Below are 18,004 nucleotides of genomic sequence, written 5' to 3'. Positions count from 1 at the left end.
CCAGGGTTTTTTTCTTCTTCTTCTTCCTTCACTATAGCGATACCCGATGCATCACCGATGAGCATCACAGATTGACAGGGAAGCGCAGCGAGGCAGGATGCTTTTGAGATGCAGATACAGATACGGATACAGAAAATGAACAATGAGATCTTGTTCGCCAATTTGGAATGATTACACTGAACTTGGTGACGATATGTGGTGACTGATAACAGTGGAGGGAAAAGGAAAAAGAGAAACAAAAAGGCAAGTGTGATATCTAACTGATCGTATCGTAATTGAAGTTCCACAGATACTTTTCAACTCACGACCATCGTCATCGTTATTCATGATTTCTCGGCATGTTCAGCTTCGCCTTTTTAGGGAGTTTTTGGCCGGTTGTACGCTTTCAAGTCATCTCCAGCCAAGTAGAATGTCATCTAGAGAAGCAAGACGACGAATATTCGGATCGCGAGGAATCTTTTTCTTTCTTTCAAAATCAACTTGGAAGTGTGTTCTAACTTTTTCTTCATTGGCAGCTATCTAAACAGACAAAATCGCTTTTTTACAATCCACTCGAGACGCCATTACTAGAAGGAGGCACAGTTGAGCTCAACGGGGGAAGATGGCTTCTTGCGCCAATGCGAGCCATCTGTGCCATCAGCGTATCCATGATCACCAGCGCCGACATAGCCTCCACGATGGGAATGGCGCGGGGCACCACACAAGGGTCGTGTCGGCCCTTGGCGGCGAGAATACCCTCCCCCTCTCCGTCGTAGGTGGCGGTGGTCTGCGACTGGCCAATAGTGGCCGCGGGCTTGAAGGCGACGCGGAAGTAGATGGGGGCACCGTTGGTGATACCGCCCTGGACACCACCCGAGTTGTTGGTCTTGGTGGCGAGCTTGGATCGCGGCAGACCAGCCTTGACTGCAGACTCGGGGGCGCGGATGAAGGGGTCGTTGTGGAGGGATCCGGGGATCTCGCAGCCGCCAAAGCCGGAGCCAAACTCGAAACCCTTGGTGGCGGGGATGCTGAGCATGGCGTGCGCCAGGCTGGCCTCGAGCTTGTCGAAGCAAGGCTCGCCCAGGCCGCTGGGGACGTTGCGGATGACGCAGGTCACGGTTCCGCCAATGCTGTCTTCCTTGTCTCTAAAGTCGGCAACGCACTCCTCCATCCTCCTCGTGGCGTCCTCGTTGGGGCATCGCACCGGCAGGAACTTGTCGACGGTCTCGCGGTCAATGGTCTCGATGAGCTTGAGAAACTCGGGGTTCTGGCTGGGGGTGGGCGCCTCAGCGGTGGGAGGGAACATGTGGACGGGGCCGACGGATGTCGTAAAGGCAGTGATCTCGATGCCGTGGGCAATCTTCAAGTACTTCTCGGCCACAGCGCCGGCAGCGACACGGCCAATGGTCTCACGGGCAGAACTTCTGCCACCACCGCTGCTGGCCTTGACGCCGTATTTTTCGAGGTAGGTCCAGTCGGCATGGCTGGGTCTGGGGTAGAGGTCCATGGTCTTGTTGCCGTAGTCCTTGGGGCGCTGGTCCTCGTTCATGACCATGAGGCCGATGGGAGTGCCCAGGGTGACTCCGAACTCGGTACCGGACTGGATCTGCACGCGGTCCTTTTCGTTTCTCGGGGTCGTGATGGCGGACTGGCCCGGCCGTCTTCTGGTCATCTGGGGCTGGATGTCGGCCTCTGTGAGCTCCATACCCGGTGGGCAGCCATCAATGATGCAGCCGACGGAGCGGCAGTGGGATTCACCATAGCTGCACGGAAGGAGATACTGTCAGTATATGGGACATTTCGCAGCAAGCAGATATATTTTGGAGGGGTAGTTTTTGGGGGCTGCGCATACGTGGTGACCCTGAAGTGGTTGCCGAATGTGGACATGATTGGAGCGCAAAACAGAAAAAATAATGCAGCTGCAGTGTAGAATCCGTATATGCGAAGTTCAGGAAGAGGAATTAAGAAGTAAAAGTTCTGCGAATTCCTGGTGTTGACTCGGTCGCGGCTTTGGGCACACACACTCTATCTTTTTTCCCTTGCTTTCTACGTGTAATAAGCCCGACGTCGGTGACTCAAAAAGATCGAAGGCTTCTTCTAAGCAAGATCCGGAGTAATTTTTTTTTTCTCTTTGGGTGCAGGGTTTACTACTGCTGGCATGGTTGGGCCTTGATTGGTGCAGTCCGCTAAAACAGGCCATGTACCACTGTAATCGTAAGACTCCTTCCAGTGACTTGATTTTATCGTTTTGGAGCACTTTTACAATGCAAGGTACCAGAACCCAATTGAATGGTTGCTCTTCTTGACTCGAATAGTCAGAGTCTGCTTACTTGGCTGTAGGGCAGTTGCTGGTGTCGCGTACATGTCATGCTCAGCTTCGAATCCTCATGGAGTTTCTTTATTACCACCTCCCCTGCACTCGCGGGTTCTCCCTGTAAGCAGCGTAAATCGATCATTGCACCAGGTCTGGACTGACTGAAAATATCTCAGCCGTATACATGGGCGTGCTGCTTGAGGCTATATGAAGCGTCTTGAATAAGCCTGAACAAGGTAACTTCTAGGTTTTCAAGCGATCACGTCTTTCCAAGGAGAAGAGCACAACGGCAGAGTTATACGCCGGGGTTTCTGCAGCAATCGTCATCAACAATTAGACACATTCAAAACTCCGCGAGTCGGCCTCGCTTGAGCAGGAGGTACAGAGGTACAGCAGAGACGCCAATGGAGGGGTAACAATTTGGAAACGGTCTCGTTCCGCAGCGAGAGCCAGCCGCCATGTCTGTCCTGTCGGGTGGTTCCGCTACATGTTTATTAAGTGGTGGTGGGTGGAGCTTACTATTTCTGACCTGGACAGACTGGGGAAGAATGCAAGGCTACACAACATTTCAACCTCGATCCTTCAGCCTTGTTCATGTGAGACACAGATTTGATTTCAAGAGCTTTCCTGCTGGAGGATCGGAAGCTGGACTCGATGAGCCGATTATTCATGAGAAGTTGCACTCGGTTGCCCAAGTTGCCCGGTGTCCGGTTCTTTTCAGAAGGCGTATCCCAACCGTCCAACAAGGTCCAGGTCTACATCTCAAAGAGTCGAGATCCGTGGTTGAATCTTTCCATTGAGCATTTCCTCCTGCAAAAGTCCGCTCCAGAGTCGACTGTACTATTTCTCTACACCAACCGACCCTGTGTCGTCATCGGTCGAAATCAAAATCCATGGCTTGAGGTCAATCTGGGCTTGGTAAATTCTCCAGGGTCTTTTAAAAGAGAGCTCGAGCAATGGACAGACAAGACATCCCCAGGAGAGTCTTCTGATGTTCTCCTAGTGAGACGACGGTCTGGAGGGGGCACAGTCTTCCACGATGAGGGAAACGTCAACTACAGCGTCATCTGCCCACCAGAGGTGTTTGACCGCGACAGACATGCCGAGATGGTAGTACGAGCTCTACGAAGCCTGGGCGTGGAGACGGCCCGCGTCAATGAGCGACATGATATAGTCCTCGACGTCGATGGCTCATCCGGTTCCGAGACATACAAGATCTCTGGCTCGGCGTACAAACTCACGAGACTGCGCTCACTGCACCACGGGACATGTCTTCTCTCATCACCAAATTTACCAAACATCGGCCAGTACCTTCGGTCACCCGCAGCGCCGTACATAATGGCACGCGGCGTGGAGAGCGTGCGATCCAAGATCAGAAATGTCGAGCTGGAGACGTCTGACTTTGAGGAGGCTGTCGTCGCCGAGTTTGGCAGCATGTATGGAAACGCCGATGCCGAGTTCATTGACGAGAATGAAGCATTCCAGAATCAAATCATACAGAAGGGTTTCAAAGAAATTATTGTGAGATCGACCACATCTCGCCTTTACTGACCTCTTCAGGGCTGACACAATTGTAGGATGACAAGTGGACATATGAACAAACACCTCGGTTCCTCTTCTCAACACATTCCAATGCCGAGGATGAGAGGATAAAACCTGCTTTGCCGGATGAGATTCCCAAACCAGTAAGTTTGTATAGATTACACCAAACACAATCATATCTGACGTGATGTACCAGTTTGAGGTTCTCATCGATGCCCGTCATGGCGAAATTCTCTCAGGCGGGATCACTGACATGTCTCCGACAAACGCCTTGAACGGTGCCCATATCCATACAATACAGGATTGGCGCCAGTACACTGAGGGTGCTGGGGGCGAGTGGCTGAACAGAATGTTTGGCATAAAATCCTAAGCCGCACGAAAAGAATCACGACAAACCGATTCTCTGTATTATTATTATTGACTTGATGGAATGTGGCGCATCAACTCCATCTACATTGAGGAGCATGTGCAGTTGTCACACATCAGAACACTCCTGCAAGTCCAGACGTGTACCATGGGTATTGAATAGGCTGACGAGACAGCCCTGGGTTCATCTCGGATAGAAATATAGAACACCTGAGCACAGATAAGTCGTTCCATTCTGATTTCTCAGCACGCCCTATGTGGCATCCATTATTGAATCTTCAAGGTTCAATTCAATATTGGATTTAATAGTACATGAATAACATGCCCTGGTTGTCTATGGCCTGGTCTGGCCATGGCCAACAGTGTCATGCCGGGCCAGGTCTTGGACTATGGCGGAAAGGTTCTGTTCGGAGTCGGGAATTGCCTCTAGCCCGGCGATCATAGGCTCTGCGCGGAGGGAGCCAATTACCAAGCAACAAAACTATCCAATTAGACAAGTCAAAGCTACCACGATTTAAAATGTCAAAATGGCAATGGTGTCTTTCCACTCTGGCTAGTCGTGCCTGGCAACACTGCAAACCCCGGATTCCTACTACTGCAAGGAGAGCGAGCGCCACGGCAACGGCTCTCGCCGCACGTTCAGCTAATCAATTTGAGAAGCTTTCTCACCGGTTCACCGGTAGCTGTAGAAATCAGCCTCTTTTCTTCGGGGTGGAAATGGGCACCCGGCCCAAGGGGCAATCGTTTCGTGGCGTTTTTACTAGCGGAGATCCTGTGCTGCTGCGCTGCCCAAGTCGCCGACCTTGCACACTAGTCTCGGGGCTCTATTCTGATACTGGCCAAGCGGCGGAATGAAATCATGGGAATCATGCAGCACAGAGTCTGCAGCGCTGTAGAAACAATGATAATGTAATGATTCAATCAGAAAATCATATCCACATTTACGATTTGCATATTCCGATTCCAGCTCTCTCTTCAACCATTACTGGCTGTTATTTTTTTTGCATTGCCGATTGATCAACAAACTGCTGGTGGTTCTTCATTCGAGGAGCGTTTTGGTTGCTGCTGTAGAACTTGCTTTCATTGGGGCCATGGTTCAATTATTTCTCCCATGGCTCGAGACGGAACATGTCCCGGTAATGTACGGTCATGAACTGCTTCAAAGTGCTGCAAAGAACTGTCAAAGGAGTAAAATATTGTCTTTATCATGAAATCTACATCTCAAACTCTGGGTATCGCTCTGCTTTTTAGCAACAAAAGAAATGTGTCTATCAATCAAATCCCGTGTTCCGAGATTGTGGTGATGGGCCCCCGTGATGGCATTTTCCGCCAATCTGCCGCTCCATATATCCGCCCTCGGAAACCCATGTGCCATTCGAAAACCATTCCATGCCGTGTTGTCTAATAACCCTGAAAATTGAATTTGCACACGGTGCCCAAATCTAGATCTTCCAGCAAATTGAAAGTTGAGCGCATCGATCATAAGCGCTCGGACGTAATAACATACAAGCTCGCTGAAAACATAACCAAGGGAGAAAAAAAAAGGTTTCAACGACAAGAAGAAAGAGATAAAGACATGTCAATCAGACGACATTGTTGTTCACCCGCGTGGTCGTTGCCAAGATTGGCCACTCGTCATCGTCGTCTTTGCGGGTGGAGTTTCGATGCAGTTCCACCTCGCGCAGCTGGATAATGGTCGTTGCATCCGTCGGCGTCAGAGGACCATCGTCCGTCATGATGCTCGGCCGCAGCGACTTGCCATTCTGGCTCGAGTACGTGGCGAGGGCGACTTGATCGGCCCCCGCGTCTGTGGGAGTGGTCATTTTATTCTGGAACCGCTTGGGCAGAAACGTCTTGCGCATGTGGTCGCGAAACGGCGTCGTGGTGCCAAAGACGACAAACAGCAAGACGCCGGGCAGACAGCCGGGCATGAAGAGGACAAAGTCGGACTTGGCCTTGTCGGCGCTCAGGTCGGGGGCGTCGGCTGGGATGGTGGTTCTGGCCGATGACACCTGGAACATGATGAGGAAGAGCTCAAAGATGCTGAGCATAATAAAGGTTATGGCGAATCGGGTCATGAGCCACTGGTCGTAGATGCTGCGGGGGCGCTCGCTGATGACCGATTGTCGGTTCGATGCTGCCCTTCGTCGACCTTGGCTTGATTTTGTCGAATTGCCATATTGTACGTTCCAAGACAAGAATTGTCGTCTTGTATGGATGTATTTAATCAGGATGGCTAATAAAAGCAGAGCTCCAAGGGTGAGGCTGAGAATCACTGTGCAGTCTGTTAGTTACAAGCCGAGGAATATATTTCCATGGTGATTATAGACTGTTCACTGACTATTGATGTTGGCTACGACCAAGAAGCCTGTAAAGCTGCTGCGTACCGAGGGCAGCTGAAGGAGGCTTATTAGGGTAGCAGGCATAACGACTGCAAACAATTTGGCAATTCCATTTGCCCTCCGACGGACACGCTTGAAAGCAGCTATATCTGCAAAGCCATAAATGGATTGGGCCAGAGCACCGGCCCAGAATAATGTAAGTAGTGCTTCCACATTGTATGAAAAATATTCTTTGAGCCCGTCAGCACTGCAAACAAATTGTACCGTGTTGAGTCACTCGTAACGTACGTATGTAAAAAAGGACGAGGTCGAGGCCGACGGATGGTCCTGCTACGGCAACCTCGACGCTTCCAATATTGGCTCGAGCATGCTCCCACTGGACCGTTTTGACATCGTCCCACAGTATCATCGTGTGTAGTTGTTGTATGATGCTCGTAATTGTGCTCAAAAAGGTGAAATAGCCAATCATGGCGACAACTGCACAAGTCAGTAACTCGGTGTCTCTTTGCTCTGGGGCGAAAAAGGTGCATAGCTGGACTTACAAGAATCTCGTTCGTGGTGTACCCAAACCAACCAAATCATAAGGATGCTACATGTTAGGCAGAGAAGCGAAAAGATCAAGACGCCGACCACTGTGCCAAGGGCCTCATCCGGCACTTGTACACCCATATCGACGACACCGAGATATGTCTCAATGGCATGAGGATAAAAAGAAGGCAACGGCAACGATATAAACAAACGTCAAGAACAAGAAGAGATGCTAGGAAGAAGGAAAAACAAACTTGCACATGCATGCCATACAAGGGAGTTTAAGCACTTGGTCCCAACGCAGTGGACTTGGACTCCATGATCTACGAAAATGGGGAACGGGCTTGCTCCTGGCAATGGGAACCCTGTGGTGGTCCTGTCCTGTGGGAATCCCAAAGCTGGCTGTCCTGAAGTCTCGCAAGCTGCGGGTCAGAAGCCTTACAGCTGGGATATCCTTGTTGAGCTTGCTTCCACAGATCTTGCACTTGCACAAGTCTATAAAAAGGACCCCGGTTTGAGAATTGTGCTCACTGCTCGCTGCTCTTAGGATCTGGACCGGCGCGGAGCAAGAGGCTAGTTGGCGTTAGACCATTGAAGTCCTGGGCCATCTCCCCAAGTGCCTCCCCTCTCCCGACAGCCCGAAGTAGGTGGCCCATAGTATGGTCGTTGAGGGGGCAGCCAGGGCAGCTTCAGATCTTCAGATCGTGCTCCCAGCAAGATCGACACAGGCCCCCTCGGCCCCTTGACGGCTGCTGCATGAACCAAAAACGTGGCTGGCAAGGGTGGCCGAGACCACTTCCGTAATCAAGACAAGGGATTTTGTTCTTATCCGAGCACATTTGAGTTTGACTTTTGTTCTGCCGTGGATTGAAGCGGAAAAATCCATTGTTCTCCAAAACCACGTTTGGCACCTATCCCGTGCGAATACGAAATAAAAATCTGTGCTCTCCCACCTCCTTAAGCAGCCAATGCTCAATATGCGGATGGGCAAGACTAATGAGGTTCTTAGCCATCAACGGCTGGGATAGGCGTTGTTCTAGGGCTTCTAGTCTTCAGTAATGAGATGACGTCTCGCCGGCGCCAGCCACACAAAGCCAAAACGGGACTCTTAGTCTGGGCCTACAAACAAAGTAAGCCAGTGCTTGAGCAAAATCAATAACAGTCATATCTAGTGTGCACTTATTAAAGGAGACATTTACACGTGTACGATACACCACACTAGAACATGAATGCATCAGTGTGTGTCGAAACAGTTTCCCCGGACCGGGCATCCATGGTTCACATCGACGAATGGGGGGTTATAAGTCTATATCCACATGGACTATATGGGTTTAGCTCTGAGAGTCTCGTTGCTTCGGAATCCTGGGCAATGGACACCCGTGGTCACAGATTGATAGCGACTGGGAATCAACAGCGTGGTAGTGGCGAAACCTCAACGGTGGGCATCCCATCGTCGAGCTGAACTCGGAGCTTCGAAGACTTTCATCCTTGAAGGGCTGGACTTTTTATCGCCGAAGCCCCAGTGGATTTTCAACCACTGCGGCCGACGCCATATCGTCTCCGCGGCCGGGGTAACGCAGCCCTGAGACTGACCATTGCTTTTATAATGCCTGCCCATCCACCATGGATGCTGTTCCCATTTTCTACATCCTCGGCATCTTTGATCGAAATCTGGGTCTTCAAGAACAATTGGACCGACTACACACACGCGATTCATCTACATGGCCATTAGAGTTATCTTATTCCATCTTTCAGCTCCACGGTCGGAAGAGGCGGCAATGGAAAACCATATGCTCATCTTTATGCTCTCTTCTCCAATTATACACCAACCTCAGCTTGTAGTGTAGGGATTACTGCAGACCTGAACATGCCATTACCATGCTGCGTCGGTAAAGACATTCCGATGCAAGGGGGATGCTACTAGTAGTTGACCTGACGCTGACAACATCAGGCTATATCCGATCCGAGCGTGTCAAACACCATGTCGCCATCCTGTTGCGGATCTTCCCCGGGTAATGGGACAGAATTGATAAAATATAGAAACAGTTTCATTCTTTGCATTGCCATTGATCTCGCCGAAACATGACAACATTCGATGAAAGATCAGCTTATTACCTGTAATGTAACGCTGGCGACAGTGCACGATTAGCGAGTTGCTCCGATCGCCTGGGCTGGCGCCAAGATCAAGTCAGGAACAAAGACTGTGGAACTATTTGATGACTCGTATACTACAAACCCTACGGTCCCACAATAACAGAAGGCATCGTAAGATCTGAACATATTACTGGCAGCGAAACTTACTGCAGAGAATGATGAAGAAAATCGCATACGTGTCTTGAGCTTCAGAACCTGTGTTATAAACAATGCTTAATTATGCATTTCAATAGGTAAAACAGTAAATGTTGCGCTCCGAGACTTGCTGAAAACAACTCGATGACTCTCTTTCGTGGATATGATCTTTGCCACGTGAAATTGCCAGCCGCAATCGTTTCAAAAGGGAAATAGCATGCCTGTGCAACGGGGTTCTACAAGAAAACTTTCGCCGAAGGACTTTGGAAATTTCTAGTCTGGCCGTTCGTCAAAGCGCAAACAAGCCAACGTTGACTGGCGTGGCCCATAGTCTGATGAATACTTCTTTTTAGTTTCGCTGCCAAATCCGCCTATTCCCTATCTGTCAACTTCTGCGAAGAAATCGTTCCACCATTGGCCTCGGCTTTAGCTCCCGAGAATGCAACCTCGTACGGCAGTTACATCTGCTGTCTTTTTAGTTTTTAGTACATTTCCAAGCACATATACCCAATGTTGTCCGAACTTCAGAGTCAGCCAACCGATTCTCCTTCCATCCTTCGATACTCCATCATGGCGTCGATCCTAAGGGCAATCTAGACGAGGTAGTTGCCCCCGAAACAACCGTCCTCCGGCACTAATATATAGTCTCGACCAACCATTATTCAAAGATGAGGATTGGTAAGTAGGTAAATAAACACAAGCTCATCTTCACGTGGCCGAATCGTTGTTAGTTTAGGGCACTGGGCCTTATGAGCCCACATCACTTGTGATTTCTACATCATTCTTGTCGTGAAGTTGGTAAGCAATCAATCTCATGATTACTTCGCCTGTGGTGAACGTTAGTTGGCATCTGCCTACCCATAAAGTTCAACATCTTGGACTTTTTGGTCGACTCAGGCAAAAAGACCCCCCCCCCCCCCCCCCCCCCAAAAAAAAAACAATGGTCTCAAAGCGATATAAAGCAATAGTGCCATTGGGCCAAGTAGTCGATCGTAAGTACTGGCTGAGAATGGCTCCAGCTAGCTGCTACTGCTGATACGAAGCTGTAAGACTGGCCATGAAATCATACGAAATGGTTGACGGTCCGGACCGACAGCTTTATGAGCGCCTTTGCATTACGTCGCGGTAAGGTATTTCGAAGACTTCCATACCGTACAAGCGATTAAAGCAGTAATAATTTGTGAGGCCTTTGGCTGTTTGTTTGAAAATGAACAACAAATATGATACCAATATCTGTCACGAGTAAAAACAACCATCGAACCAACATCTCCATGTCCGTTAACCCTGCTAGGAAAGGATATAGTACACTACAAATTGTGTTATTAATGAAGAATGTGATCAGGGGATATTGTAATGACCCAGTTTCGTGGCTCAAGTCGAACGAGAGGGCGGATGATTGGTTTTCTAATCGTGTCGTTGAGATCAATGTAATTGCTGCTGGATCCATGATCTTTCTGCCGTAGCGATGGAACACGTTGCTATTCACAACGAAATGGCGATTGATTTAAAGAAGTTTCAATGGTTCAGTTTCAGGTCTATTCTCCCATGTTGATTCCTGAGACGGTCTCCATGGACAGAGGAAAGCTTTGCGAGCAAAACAAACAGTGGCATGGGCATCAAATATTTTCCCTGATCTGACAATATTAGGCAAGGTACCATTTTTTGACCATTTCTACTAAATTTACCCAATTGAGCAGATTAAAATATGAATCAAAGTCACTATTTTTGGCAGGTGCTTCATCATACGGTTCATATCACGAACATACACGTGCTCTGTCACCTAGCTGGATTGAGATCGAAATAGCCAACGAGAATTGTATTGTTTGACACAGGTTTTCATGTATGTAAGTGAAGCGTTGAATTTTTATTGGACAGGTAAGCGCCGTACTGCGCGAGGCGGGGCGTAAGTAAATCGCACAAGGCTGAGATTCTGCTCACTTTTGCCAGTCATCAGAACTGGGAGAGATGGAGATCAGGCCAAAAAGTTTCGAAGTCTCTGCAAAAATACCTGCTTATATTCTCGCAAACAGCCGCGAAAGATATATCAAGTCTTGAAGCAAGGCGAACCACTAAACAACCTCAGGAGCAAACCACGTCTTGCGCTGAGCCGCCCCCGCGACAATCACGCGACCTAGCATGTCAGCATTCTTGAATCCCGAGGACTTTGAAATAGTCTGGGTCGTCCTCCCTGGTAGTGACCCGGATATACCTTATTTCTTGCTTGACGAGCGATACCCAGGCGAGTTTTCTTCAGAAGTCTGGTCTCACCAGAATTGTCTCGATGCGGGTAGGATGTGCGGACGTGACGTCCTAATAGCAAGATTCTTTGAGGGACCACCCATCAATTTCCCATACAATCTCTTTAGCGAGATGAGAAACAAATTCCCGAATCTTTTGTTGGGTCTCATCGTTGGAATCCAAGAAACAGTACCAGACCTGACGCAGATCTTTTCGGAGGACGTCCGACTTGGCGATCTGCTTGTTGGTCTCCTGAATGGCGAAACCGCGGAAAGAACAGCATACAGACTCAGCAAAGAAGCAGACCCGTCTTATAATGACGCATCTTATACACCTGAAAAGGGTCAAGCACGCGAGACGATGAATTCGAATGTTCAAACGGCTATCAGCGACATCGAGTTGGAAGCACCAAGTGACACGCACAGGTTCTTCGACTATTACGGAGCACTCAAGATTAGAGGGTATCATTCTAAGAGGTTCATTGACCCAGGGCAGAATTTCGATATATTGTATCGTACCAATGGGGACGGGATTGAGAAGCGCGTCAAGGGGCGCGTCCCGAGAACCAGTCGGCAGCGCACCCGAGTGTGGCATGGACCTGTTGACCCCGGAAAGTATTATGCGACTCAAGACCCTAAATTTTGGGGTATATTCAAGGAAAATAAAGACATGGGGACTCGTCTCCCAGTGTATGTGATTCGGGGAATTTGTAACTACGGCGATGGGCATGATACTTCGAAGTGGAGGTCATACGCGGCAGCCATGGCGGGTGCTTATGCCAAAGCGGTGCTCGACAAGATCAGACCACGTGAACTAAATATTGCCAATACAGCATCAGGGTTTGAACGGTAAGTATACTATTCGAGTGTCAGACGTTTGGGACTGATATAGCTACATTGCAGAGACGATACTGAGCGAGCCGATAACCTCCGGTCAAGAGCTGTTCAGCAACAGACCTCTCAAATCGATTCAACATCTACATCATCACACAGCACTACAGGTAGAGTCGAGAAGGAAGAAGTGCCGCAGAACTTATCCCCAGAAATCGCGAGATGGCCTATGCTATTTCCCATTTTCCATCGGTCGATGCTCATGGCAGTAGTGCTTGTATTCGGCCTGCTAGGAGGTGCCATGATAACACTTGCGGTGATCCAGACACGGGACCCTGTTTGCAATCCAACAAGAGATACACTGGTGACCGATGACGGGTTTTGGACTATGTTGAGCCAGTTATGTTTCCTGGTTCTCACAATCTACTGCACCCTCTACCCGGTTGTCCTTCGGAGCAAAAGACGAGAGGCCTTCATCAACAAGTTCTGGTTCATGGGTCTTCTACTCATCAGCTTCATGGCAGCCGGGGCCGCCGTGATTACTTATCCTTGGAATTGGAAAGCTGCCACAATCTTGTGGTGTGCTTCTAGTTTTGTTCAAGTTCTTTCCACAGCGCAACTAGCGAATAGCTTGGAGCCAATGACGGATAATGAGTATCTGCCTCGGAGGGGAACGTTTGAGATGGAGGAATTACGTTCTAGATGATCGCCAATATGTATATATGGGCAGAGAATCTTTCCTACGAATACAGACATGTCAATTGTACTCCGAAATTGAGCTACCCAAGCTATACTATCGAAATCGACTGACAAAGACTCGACATTCTGCAACATCAAACTCGACTAGGCCTTGACTTGCTTGGCAAACTCCCAGATTGGTGCTGCAATATTGACAAAAGCCGAGTCTGGAGATCCACCACGCGCCAGACTGCTCACCGCGTGGAAGCCGCTCCAAACTCCCCAAACCGCCAGGCCAAGGACCACCCCGGTGAATACAAGCGTTGCGAAAGCCGTCCGCTCCACTCCATTTTGCCTGATTCCCGACTTCTGTGCCTGCCCCGGCACGGGCTCACCGAGCGGTGTTGTCGTGCTCTGTAGGTCTGGCACCCACTTGAAGTTGAACTTTGTCCGGTAACCTAGAGCGCCGCGTTTCTTGTTGTGGACTAGAAGGTCGTAGAGGACTTTGCGGGCGAGCTATCAAGAATGTTAGCCAAAGTATTCATGAATAATGGATCTATTTAGGTCCTTCTCTTCTTTTCGAGCATGTTCCCACGAGTCTTGATTGGGAATACTTGCCGTAACGTTTCTTTCATCCAATGCCGGAATCAATCTGTTGATGTAACCAGAGACCATGAAGAAGAGACATTGACCAAGGACTAGCGTCTTATAGTAAAGAGTTGGCTCTTCAATATTCAACTCCCGGCTGAGGTCTTTCCCATTGAGCCAATAGGTCACTGCGTTCATGAAGCCACGAGAAGCGTGCGTCGGAGCTTGGCCTTCAAATCCGGTGATGATATTGTTTGCCAAGGTCCCTGACTTTTTGGTGGGCTTGACCTCGGACACGAGCAGAGACTCCATCATGGCCTTTGCCGTCTCGGGCGTCGCGAGCCAGTCGTACGGCGTGCCCATGAGGTACGCCACGTAGCGCCAGAGGGCGAGGTAGTCGAGTATCTCCTGCTCTCGAAGAAAGATGCCCTGTCGCGGCAAGCCCAGCCAAATGACGGTAGAGCTAAAGGTGCCAATGGTCCCGATGCAGTCCAGATCATTGACGGGGACACCATAGTTTTTGAGATCATAGTACTCGGGCTTTTCTCGCGCGAGCTTCAACACCCTCTGCCGGACCGAGGCGTGCAAGAGTCGGACTCGCACAGATGACTCAAAGCCTTCAATACCGCCGGGCTTGATGGCCTCGAGATCCTTGTGGACGCCGAGGGTGTGCTGTGTTGTCTCGAGAAGACGCCGTCGGACGGCTTTGGCGCCAAAACCACCAGTCCGGTCCAGCGTCTCGACGGTTCTACCACTTCCCATGCCGCCAAGCAATGACAAGAAGGTAAGCTGTATTTAGAAATCAGAGGCTGTGGCTATAGAGGAGGTTGTAGAGAAGTATAGACACTCACAGCTGTAATCGACGCACCACCATACCGCCAAAAGACCTTCTGGCCTCTGTCAATCTGCTTCCAGTCCACCCACTCTGGCACGGTATTGACTTCGTCCCATAGCCTGCCAACACGCTTGTCTGTCTTGGCATGCTCTTTTACCAGATTGAACAAGTCTCTGTGCTTCTTGCCTTCCACCTCAACGGCTTGTTGTATGTCTTTCCGGGGCGCTATGGCTGCTGGTGGTACAATCTCATCCAGGGCATCGAGGGCCTCTGCGGCCACGGTATCGTATGTGTGAATGTAGTGGTTGAGTTGCTCTGGTGATTGATGAAAAGGTCCCCATTTGAACTTGGTTCCATAGATGTCGAACTGGTCGGGGTCCGTTGAAAGCAGACCCATGATGCTTGTCTGTCTAGAGTGGCAAAAATGTACCGCTCTTCTTATATGCTCCTTTACAGCGTGGTTGCTGATATATGATTGTCTTTCAAGGTTTTCCTAGAAGAGCTATGTTTGTTGCGAAAGCAAAGGGAGTAGACGGTGTGATGAGTTATAACGTTCTTTATGTTTTCTTCTTCTTTTAATCTCTCATGGAAAATTCCAGATTCAGTGTTGACCGAGCTTCGTCTCCGATTCGATTGTCACAGTCAGTGTTACAGATAATATATTCAATTATGTTTAGTGCTTTGCGCCCTCGGTTATGGGGTATCGTAAGTTATGGAGAACAGTATGTATTTGAGGCAAAGATGAGGTTACAAAGTCGTTGAGTTGATAGATGTTGACTGGTACCGATCAACAACTTGAACATGATATAGTCCAATCCAAATTCGTCGACGTCTACATTCAGCCACTAGGCTAATGCCGGGTACGGATCAGATCTGACATGGCTGGTGAACAGTACCAAATGCTCATAATGGGAAAGCAGCTCGTCGGCCGAGTGAATTCTGATGATGAGGGGGATGCCGAGGCAGCCTGGATTCAAGCTGTTGGAGGCTCCCTCGGTAGCCCCCCACCTCAAACTTGTTTGGAGATGAATCATGGGAACCGGGAACATTTGAGTGGAAAAAGATGTGCGTGCCCCTCATGAGGCATCTCTTTGCCGCCAAGGACTGACGTCTTCATTAACACGGAAGACATATAGTTTGGGTCCTCGCCTTAGGTTGCAATAGTCTGGTCCTAAACAGGATGGCCTTGGTTTGGATGACGGTTGTCGATGTGGTTGCTATATAGTGTATACAAGTAAAGTGCACGGCCTGGCATTATACGGGCCCCAATCTACTGAAGATACATTACCTACCAACCTACATACATGTAGATGCTAAGAAGTTAGAACATGTCATAGTAGCACACAAGAGTAGAAGTAAAAACCACTTTATCACCGTTCGCGTTCGCTAGTGCTTAGCGTTGCTGGACGCGCAGGGGCCGACAGGGATGCGGAGGCGGCGAATTTCTGCACTACGGAAAAGGCAACATTTTTCTCTAGACTGCACTGCATTCACATGACAAAACTTTCGGCCGACACTCCTGCATAACCAGTTACCACGTTGATCGTTTTGTTTTCTTCCATTTTGAGACCACAACCACCATGGCCTGCAATTGCCGAACCTCGTCGTTGCGTATCTTTGTGCAGAGCCTTACCCGGACCCAACTCTCTGGGACAGGCGAAAGATCTGCAGGTTTCCTCAACCCGCGACCACTGGGCACATACACCACCAATGGCGGCGCCGTGAAATCGTTTACTGCTGCCTCGGCAGCTCGCTACCCAAGGCAACATCTACGCACCCTCGATCGCGGTACCAGCGCCGTGACTGGCCAGGAAGTACCATCACACGACACTTCATACTACGCCTCGAATACCGATGCGGGCGCAACCAATGCCTCGGCCTCTGACATTGAAAAGGCGAGGCAAAGCAACGCTATCTTCGACCTGTCACCAGAAGCCATTGATGCTCTCGCTGCGGACGCTTCACGGACTCCGAACGAGAATGCCCTCTACGGCGAAGTCAATGGCGGATCGCAACAAGACCCCGAAGCATACACGAGACGGAAGCCTGGCCTCTCGGGCCCAAGCAGGCTGAAGAGGAGCAAGATCATGCCTGCGGAGAAGCCGCGGCAGCACGACACTCAGGCAGCCATCAAACAGAGAGAGTTGTGGCAGCTGCAAAAGGACGCGCTGAAGGAAAAGTTCCCCGAGGGCTGGAACCCGCGCAAGAAGCTCTCGCCGGACGCGCTCGATGGCATCCGGGCGCTACACACGCAGTACCCGCAAATTTACACGACGGCGGCGCTGGCGAACCAGTTCCAGGTGTCGCCCGAGGCCATGCGGCGCATTCTCAAGTCCAAATGGCAGCCGAACGCGCAGGAAGAGGAGAAGCGCCAGGAGCGCTGGTTCAACCGGGGCAAGAACATTTGGGAGCAAATGGCAGAGCTGGGCACCAAGCCGCCCAAGCGCTGGCGCGAGGCTGGCGTTACGCGTGATGCTCGCTTCAACAAGAAGAAAGGGCCCAGGGTCGAATATCCATATGTCCCCCGGTGGAAAGAGGAGAGTGCCCAGAAGAAGCTGGGCGACAATCTTATGTAAAGACTCGAAGCATCTCAGAGTCGTCTCGACTCTTGGCTGGCTTAACATTGTAATCTATCATGTGCGTAGCTATTGTACAAAAAGCGCCTGCGGATGAGGCAATCACGGACACTCGAATCTATTAGACCACTCAATTACGAAACACCTCTTCCATGTCTTGTTGAACCACCATAGCGTTGTATGAGTATTTGAGAAGATAATGACCAAAGTGGGTGTGCGGTTTTCTATCCATCTGTAAAAAGACATATATATTGCTCTTGTAGCAATTAATAGTATGGATTATTGGTCATCTTATGTTTGGCAAATTTTCACGGCCAGGATCAACAATGGATGCCAATGGAAAGCATGAACATAATTTTCAAGGATATTAATAGACTCTAGGAGTTTGGCCACTCTTGAGCAGGAATGAAAACATTGCCTGATCCACCACGTCTATGCAAATGTATATACAAAATTACCTATATCGAATGCGCTATAATGATTACTCAGAAGTGTACACAGTAGTGTACGTACGTACGTCATGAGATAAAGAAATCTTTGAACTGTGTCATGGATTGGAGGGGTAAAAGAGCAGCAGAATGAAGCCAACAAGCAGCATCAAGCAATCCATATTTACCAACTCCGCATATGGAAGCACTATCGAACAATGGAAAATAGCAAATGGGGCTGCCCCAAAAGGAGTTGTCACTGAAGACGATCAGGGGTCCTACCAATGACAAAAAACCAAAGGGCAAGCGAGCGAACGGGGCAACCGAGAACCGCAATGCTAATTTATTCTATTCCGCTTTCGGGATATAGCTTGCCGTTGATCAGTGGACTGGCCAACACCCGGCCCGAGCTGATTGGCGGGTGGGCGGCAAGAAGAAAACAAATCGAGCTGCTAGTGCATTCTGGTAGCT

The 18,004-nt window shown here is 49.6% G+C and overlaps 6 protein-coding genes across 6 annotated transcripts; 3 read left to right on the top strand and 3 right to left on the bottom strand.

The window, feature by feature from the left end:
• Positions 1 to 541: 541 nt before the first annotated feature.
• PFICI_09318 (Chorismate synthase) lies at positions 542 to 1,866 on the bottom strand (the record flags this gene model as incomplete). The annotated part of the gene is made up of 2 exons (XM_007837899.1): positions 542 to 1,742; positions 1,832 to 1,866. The coding sequence occupies 2 exons, from the start codon at positions 1,864 to 1,866 to the stop codon at positions 542 to 544; spliced, it is 1,236 nt and encodes a 411-aa protein (XP_007836090.1).
• A 1,096-nt stretch (positions 1,867 to 2,962) lies between these two features.
• PFICI_09317 (uncharacterized protein) lies at positions 2,963 to 4,205 on the top strand (the record flags this gene model as incomplete). The annotated part of the gene is made up of 3 exons (XM_007837898.1): positions 2,963 to 3,814; positions 3,871 to 3,978; positions 4,032 to 4,205. 3 exons carry the CDS (start codon positions 2,963 to 2,965, stop codon positions 4,203 to 4,205), a joined length of 1,134 nt encoding a protein of 377 aa, XP_007836089.1.
• A 1,579-nt stretch (positions 4,206 to 5,784) lies between these two features.
• PFICI_09316 (uncharacterized protein) lies at positions 5,785 to 7,212 on the bottom strand (the record flags this gene model as incomplete). The annotated part of the gene is made up of 4 exons (XM_007837897.1): positions 5,785 to 6,476; positions 6,543 to 6,773; positions 6,832 to 7,020; positions 7,086 to 7,212. 4 exons carry the CDS (start codon positions 7,210 to 7,212, stop codon positions 5,785 to 5,787), a joined length of 1,239 nt encoding a protein of 412 aa, XP_007836088.1.
• Positions 7,213 to 11,496: 4,284 nt separating this feature from the next.
• PFICI_09315 (uncharacterized protein) lies at positions 11,497 to 13,134 on the top strand (the record flags this gene model as incomplete). Its single annotated transcript, XM_007837896.1, has 2 exons — positions 11,497 to 12,446; positions 12,501 to 13,134. 2 exons carry the CDS (start codon positions 11,497 to 11,499, stop codon positions 13,132 to 13,134), a joined length of 1,584 nt encoding a protein of 527 aa, XP_007836087.1.
• A 137-nt stretch (positions 13,135 to 13,271) lies between these two features.
• PFICI_09314 (uncharacterized protein) lies at positions 13,272 to 14,926 on the bottom strand (the record flags this gene model as incomplete). The annotated part of the gene is made up of 3 exons (XM_007837895.1): positions 13,272 to 13,622; positions 13,731 to 14,483; positions 14,546 to 14,926. The coding sequence occupies 3 exons, from the start codon at positions 14,924 to 14,926 to the stop codon at positions 13,272 to 13,274; spliced, it is 1,485 nt and encodes a 494-aa protein (XP_007836086.1).
• A 1,183-nt stretch (positions 14,927 to 16,109) lies between these two features.
• PFICI_09313 (uncharacterized protein) lies at positions 16,110 to 17,105 on the top strand (the record flags this gene model as incomplete). The annotated part of the gene is made up of 1 exon (XM_007837894.1): positions 16,110 to 17,105. One exon carries the CDS (start codon positions 16,110 to 16,112, stop codon positions 17,103 to 17,105), a length of 996 nt encoding a protein of 331 aa, XP_007836085.1.
• Positions 17,106 to 18,004: the final 899 nt, after the last annotated feature.

The sequence above is a fragment of the Pestalotiopsis fici genome (genome assembly GCF_000516985.1).
Source record: "Pestalotiopsis fici W106-1 unplaced genomic scaffold PFICI_Scf_6, whole genome shotgun sequence".
Classification (NCBI taxonomy): Eukaryota; Fungi; Ascomycota; class Sordariomycetes; order Amphisphaeriales; family Sporocadaceae; genus Pestalotiopsis; species Pestalotiopsis fici.
This window is presented reverse-complemented; position numbering and strand designations above follow the sequence as displayed.